Source organism: Lottia gigantea (assembly GCF_000327385.1).
Source record: "Lottia gigantea unplaced genomic scaffold LOTGIsca_17, whole genome shotgun sequence".
Lineage (NCBI taxonomy): Eukaryota > Metazoa > Mollusca > Gastropoda > Lottiidae > Lottia > Lottia gigantea.
In genome coordinates this window covers 513,713-521,066 of record NW_008708133.1, presented here as the reverse complement: position 1 = coordinate 521,066, position 7,354 = coordinate 513,713, and the positions used below count along the sequence as shown (strand labels likewise).

Here is a 7,354-nt window from a genome sequence, read left to right as displayed (position 1 = left end):
TCACCACAATCATTGTCAATGTCAAGGAAACCCAAAACTTCGAGGGCATTCTTAACTCCAAATTTTTCTCCATACTTGTCAAATCGGAGGACAAAAAATCGATAGTTCTTGTAATTTAGTTCGATTAACACAAAAAATTCTCTTACAGTTATATATCTAGGGATATTTAATATGCAGCATGTAAGTGTATCATAAGTATGATTTAAGAGTTGAACACATTGTTCCAGGCTAATTGGAATTCCAGAAATACCGAGTGTCTTAATAGATTTTAGATGTTTGCAATTTTCAATTATTGTATCTATTTTAACATCACAAAACGATATGTACAGTTGAACAAGTTTCGAACATTTTAAAACATGAAAATCTGAATTGTGTAAATTAGGTGTTTCAGACAGATCCAAAAATTCAAGATTAGGCAGATATTTAAAGAAAGAAGTTGTTGATAAAACGGATCCTGAAAGGTTTAACCACGTTAGCTCTGCGGATTGACAAAGTCCTTTGGTAAAATAATAATCTACGTCGGCCAATTCACATAAGTATTTAGCCCGGCCACAATCAAAAATTTTGAATTTATAAGCTTTAGAAAAAATATATTCTAAATCCTCTTCTAAGAGTTCAAGTGTAAAGTCAAATATAAATTCTTGCCAAAGAATTGAAGTTGTCGAAATTATATGATTAAACCTTCTGCAAACTCTGTTTACAACTACAATTACTTCAGGAAGTCTTAAATATGAAAATATGTGTATTAGGGGCAAGTCCGGGAGATTTTCTAGTTGATTCAATCTGAAAATTGAAAGAAAACCTACTATTAAACATCTATTTTTCTGATATAGAGTATAACATGTATTGTAAAAGTCAATATCTGGTTAGAGCTATATTGTTCTATATCCAAAAAGATTTTGCCTTGTAGTTATAGTCATCCAATTAATATAATGCTTTAAAAATAAATTTTATTTACTAGCTTATAGTGGTTTTTGAAGTTATAAAATCATCAAACATACTTTACATCCATTGAAATTTAGCCAAAATCTTTTTAAAATCACACCATGTGGAATTTTGTCAAGGCAAGGAAAAGAGAGAGAACTGTTAGTTGATTTGACGTCACGTGATAAGAATGGTACTTACTTATTGGTTTTTGGACATAGAACACTATGGAAATAAGTTTAATACCAATAATGGATATAAACCATACTAATATAGCCTGTATTTCTGTATGAACAGCCTTACACATAATTACAATATTATCAGCAGGAGATAGAACTTTCCAAGCTCATTTCAACGGTACCAATAAGTGGAGATAGAACATTATAGATCTGAGGTGACGATTTGTGATTATGTGTTCAGTGTGAAATTTTTGTAACCCATTAAAGCTGTGCTGAAACATAAAAACCTGTACACTATATTAATACTCCCCTGCTGAAAAACATCGAGAAACAAAGTCTTACACATGGTTGGTATGAAATCCAATAAAACCTCCAAACTCTGTGGTGGTAAACTCAGATAACCTTCCGGAAACATGGCTCTCATAATCTCTGCTCTCCTCAAAACATAAGCTGTTTGAGGTTGTTGTGCCATCTGCAATCTTGATGCCATGGCGGTTGTGCTTTTGTCCTTGAAGACCTCCTCGGACCATCTGTGTTACAGTATCAGAAGCTGTAGTTGGTTCCAGTTGGTGCTTCACTACAGGACTTCTCTTTTCTTAGGATACTACTGTCACAGGATCCTGGACTCTTGAGAAAACGGAAGTGATTCAAACAGTTTGATGATGCAATTTTATATGTATTCGCTGTCTGTCAAACTCCTGTTTCAATCGAAAATTTCAATCCTTTTAATGTTAATGTTTTTCTCTAAAAATCCTTTAATATATTTGAATTGAATAGGTCTTGTTACAAAGAGCATAAAAACAACCCTGGGTACAGCCTCTAAACCAATTTTTTGAATATTTTGCAATATGTCATTTCTGGTAATGCAAAAATATTCACTTTGAAATCTATCACGAGTTTACATATACGATTAGACAAAAATGCTTTCTATTTTCTATTTTTTAACTTATATAATCATAACGAAAACAAGACATGACAGATCGATGACGATTTGCAAAAAACAATTAAAAAGTTTTTGTTCTCCTTATCACTTTATCATGGTTCAACACATCACACTTTCATTGGACAGGTTACTGTTGACAAGGGCCCTAGACCTCGAAAGGAACATAGATATTGTTACAATCGTTCGAGATGCCAATTCACAGTGAATTCTGAAAAAAAAACTTGCATCAATCTATCAACTTGCTCAGGATAACACGGGTTGTTTCCAATATTGTCCCAATAGGTTAGTCCTTGGTGTTGGTGTTATCTGGTGGGGGTCAAGGCAAATCAATGACCACACAGTTGGTGACGTTTCAAAACTTTATTAGAACAAAACTACAACAGAGGTTTGGGGTTTGAACTAACTTTCAAACTGGCAAATAATAAGGTGAAATACCTTAGTAAACCTTTAAAATACAGAACTGATTTAAGTAATCCTCACACAAACAACACAATCCATGAAATATGAATATCATTAACACTGAAAATACAAATTTCCCGCCAAAACCTGATACAGGGGAGAACTGAAACAGTCCTTTCTACATGAAACCTAAAGGCCCAATGACAAAAAGATAGAATGTTCAGAGTGATGAGATCACATTGGTGAGTTGAACAGAAGCTCATCAATGGATAAAGTATAGAGAAGATAGAACAGGGTGAACAGATTTGAGTTGATATATATTATATATTTGTGACTATGTGTTCAGTATGTAATTTTTGTAAACCATTAAAGCTGTGCTGAAACATAAAAACCTGTACACTAAATTACATTAGATACAACACTTATTATTTTCCTATCAATACTGTGGATCAGGTCTACTCATCATGGTGGCCACACATGAAGTGACGCCACAACATATTACAGTCCCACACGTCAAGCATGCACGTACAGGCTACTAAATATTCATGACATACTTAATATTCATGACACTTAATATTCATGGAATTACATCACATACTCATAACACTTGGTCTAATAACTTTAATTTGATTCTGTGACCTCACTTGATCCCAAGTTGCTACCCTGGATTCACTTTGTTGTTCTATTATTCCTTTGTATATTTTAGGAGTAATGAATGGCGATTATTCTTCTAGTTTCGCTCAAAGTGTGCTGGACTTTGACAATTACACGGTAACTGGAACAAATGACAGTATCATATCTTCAAGAGTTAATTACGTATTTGATCTACATGGCCCATCAATGACTATTGATACAGCTTGTTCTTCATCTCTGATAGCCATACATACTGCCCACCAAGCCATTTTATCGGGTAAGATGATACCTTTAATAGAATAATCCTGAAATGAAAAGGTTTTTTTTAGCCACCCGGTATATATTGTTCAACATCTCATACAATTTTTTTTATTGTAAAACACAACTCAGGTTGGTTGGTAATCTCTCTGTATATTATATTAGTTACCTTCCTTAAACACTTTGCAAAGTGTATTTTCGTCCCATGTTCCGCTTGTCCATATGACTATTGAAGATAAATTCTTTCAACTCCGACATATATCCTTTTTGAACAAAAACAACAACATTAAACACTACAGTTTAAAAAGTTAAGCTTCAACAAAAAGGAGACTTTTCTTATTCTGGATTCACGACAGTATGCAATCCCCATATGTTAATTGGCAAGTCTTATTTAATTATTCTACTATATTGCTATTTTTGATTACCTACAATGGACAGGTGTTGTTTTTTCGTGTCAGGTGAATGTGAAATGTGTATTGCTGGTGGAGTTAACTGTCTTCTTAAACCAGACACATTCATCCAGCTGACTAAAGCTGGTATGGTATCACCAACAGGACAATGTCAAGCTTTCTCTGAGAATGCTGATGGTTATGCTCGAGGAGAAGGGTGTGGAATTGTCATTTTAAAATCATATGAAAAGGTCAGTTAAGTGTAAGTCTAGATGTATATGTGAGATATTTATTTTTAATAGTAAAATAGTGTTTGAAATCTTTATCCTTGAAAGACATGTTTCAACTGCTTCTATAATCATTCTAGAAGTCACACCTTTTGAAGGAACTTTATAGAATTTTTTATTATCACACTAAAATACCAAATCACTCTATATTTTTTGAAGGATTTTCTGGAAACCTGGTGAAAGTGATATTGAGCATATATAATTTTGAAATATAATGTATATTGTAAAGTAAATCCTTTCAAATACAACTAGAAAATTTCAAAATCCTCAATTTAAGGCTCTAGAAGATAACAATCCGATCTGGGCGACAATATCCACAGCTTCTAATCATGATGGTCATACAGTCTCACCAATAACTACACCATCTATGCAACAGCAAATAGAATTATTAAATATTGTATTTAAAAGATTTGACGTTGATCCTCAGAGTATTGATTATATTGAAGCTCATGGTATGTAAATCCCAATGTGTTGAAATGTATACATACATAGTTTCTCTTAGTTTTCTTCTTAGTAGTGTATCTAATATAAATTAACTTTCAATACAACTTTAACAATATCATTAATAATCCTGTACCTTGTCGATAACCACCATTGTCACTATTTTTATACGCCCACATGGTAATGAGGACGTATATTGCCGTCGATCCGTTGGTCCGGCTTTCCGTTGGTCCGTCAACATTTCTTGTGAACACAATAGAGACTACAGTTTTCAACTGATTTTAATGAAATTTGTTGTGATCACTTATATTGATGAGAGCTTGGTCAAGTTCGAATTTGACGATCTTTCGACGAACGGTTTTTTAGTTATTGCCCTTGACTTAGGAAAAACGCGTCAAAATTTGCTTGTGAACACAATAGAGACTACAGTTTTCGACTGATTTTAATGAAATTTGGTGTGATTATTTATATTGATGAGATCTTAGTCAAGTTCGAATTTGACAATCTTTCGACGAACAGTTTTTTAATTATTGCCCTTGACTTAGGAAAAACGCGTCAAAATTTGTTTGTGAACACAATAGAGACTACAGTTTTCAGCTGATTTGAATGAAATTTGGTGTGATCATTTATATTGATAGGATCTTGGTCAAGTTCGAATTTGACGATCTTTCAATGAATGGTTTTTGAGTTATTGCCCTTGATTTAGGAAAAACGCATCAAAATTTGTTTGTGAACTCAATAGAGACGACAGTTTTCAAATGATTTTAATAAATTTTGGTGTGATCATTCATATTGATGAGATTTTGGTTAACTTCCAATTTGATGATCTTTCGATGAACTGTTTGGAGTTATTGCTCTTGATTTAGGAAAAACGCATCAAAATTTGTTTGTGAACTCAATAGAGACGACAGTTTTCAAATGATTTTAATGAATTTTGGTGTGATCATTCATATTGATGAGATTTTGGTTAACTTTTATTTTGACGATCTTTCGATGAACTGTTTGGAGTTATTGCCCTTGATTCAGGAACACGCATCCAAATTTGTTTGTGAACACAATAGAGTTTCAACTGATTTTAATGAAATTTGGTGTGATCATTTATATTGAAGAGATCTTGGACAAGTTCGAATTTGATATTTCAATGAACGGTCTTTGAGTTATTGCCCTTGACTAAGGAAAAACGGGTCAAAATTGGTTTGACTACAGTTTTCAATTGATTTTAATGAAACATGGAGTGATCATGTATATTGATGCGATAATTTGATGTGTTTGGATTATTGATATTGATTTTTAAAAATTTGGTGGTATTTCTCAGCATAAATAACTGGCAGTAAATATATATCAATGAATTCAAACAATTAAAATTTCTTTAATATGAGAAAATTCATACTTTAGTCACTATATAGACTGTTTTATCATTTCTGACAGCTGCCAATGGGCGTATGTTACCTTGCCTGGCAAGCTATCTTATCAAATGCTTCCATTTTTTCCAGGAACGGGAACTAAAGCAGGGGATCCTGTTGAAGTAAAAGCTCTTGGGACATTTTTCCAAACTGACAAAAATTCGACACCAAAAATAATAGGATCGGTAAAAACAAACATTGGTCATCTTGAATCGGCCGCTGGGGTAGCAGGTCTGATTAAAGTTTTATTAATGCAGAAACATCAACAGATCGTTCCTTCTCTCCATTTTGAAAGACCTAGTCAAGACGTTCCACTTGACGAGTTTAAATTTAAAGTGCCAATGAAGCCCAGTCCGTGGCCAGATACCACCAGAGATGTTTTACGATCATCAGTAAATAGTTTTAGCTTTGGCGGAAGTAATTGTCATGCTATTGTTACGACACCAAAAACGAAAAATTTACTGACTCAAACTGATCATATGAACAAAAAAGTCGTATGTATCTCTGCAGTGGACATAGAATCTTTACTTAATATGAAAAGGGCTTTGTGTGAAAACGCTAAAGACCTGCAACTTGCTGATTTATCTTATACATCCATATATAGAAGGGATCATTATCCATGCCGTCTGGCTGTAGCTGGTCAAAATACCATCGAAGTTCTTAAAATTCTAGAAGGTACTGATGTCGACAAACATCTGATGGTGAAATACCAGCCAGCTAAAGGGAAGAAGTATATCTTTGTTTTTGCTGGTTTAGGAACAAATTGGCAAGGAATGTGTCAGGAAATGTTAAAAAGATTTAAAGTATTTCGTTCTACCATTGAAGACATTTCCAAACATCTTGAACGGTATGCTAACTGGAACTTATTTGAAAATCTTCAAAATGGATTTGATTTAGAGGACGCTAACATCGCACCAATTATGACATTTGCATGTGAGGTAGCGTTGTTTTTTTTAGTGGAAAGTTTTGGAGTTAATCCTGATGCTATCATTGGACAATCCATTGGTGAAGTAGCTGCTGCCTTTGCTTCTGGTACCGTCACTCTGGAACAAGCTGTGTATATTATTTATCACAGAACAAGAGTACAGGTTCAAGGTACTGGTGGTAAAATGTTTGTTGCTACAAATATTGAAATAGATAAAGTAGAAGAGGTTTTAGAGAGATATGAATCACAAGCTAATGTATCTGTTTACAGTAGTCCAATGAGCTGTGCTATAAGTTGTGATGAAGATGTAGTGGACAAATTAAAAGAAGATATTAAAGAGTTTGATACAGGTTGTATGTTTTTAGATCTGAATGTTACTAGTGCTTTTCATTCCCGTCATATGTCTAACAGTGCAGACGAGATGAAGAGTTGTGCAGAAATCAATGGAGAAGAACCAAAGATAGATATATTTTCGACTGTTAGTGGTGTCAAGGCAGATAAAGGCGATTTCATTACACTAAACTATTGGGCAGATAACATCAGAAAACCAGTTAAACTCTACCAAGCTGTTCT

The 7,354-nt window shown here is 33.7% G+C and overlaps 1 protein-coding gene across 1 annotated transcript in view; it reads left to right on the top strand.

Moving 5' to 3' along the window:
- LOTGIDRAFT_113488 (hypothetical protein) overlaps positions 1–7,082 on the top strand; it is a gene marked incomplete at both ends in the record, with an annotated part of 51,052 nt that extends 43,970 nt beyond the window's left edge. The window contains 4 exons of the mRNA XM_009051564.1: positions 3,152–3,355; positions 3,795–3,976; positions 4,290–4,464; positions 5,947–7,082. Coding sequence (XP_009049812.1) covers positions 3,152–3,355; positions 3,795–3,976; positions 4,290–4,464; positions 5,947–7,082 — 1,697 coding nt within the window. The remainder of the gene's footprint in view (positions 1–3,151; positions 3,356–3,794; positions 3,977–4,289; positions 4,465–5,946) is intronic.
- Between the last annotated feature and the right edge of the window lie 272 nt (positions 7,083–7,354).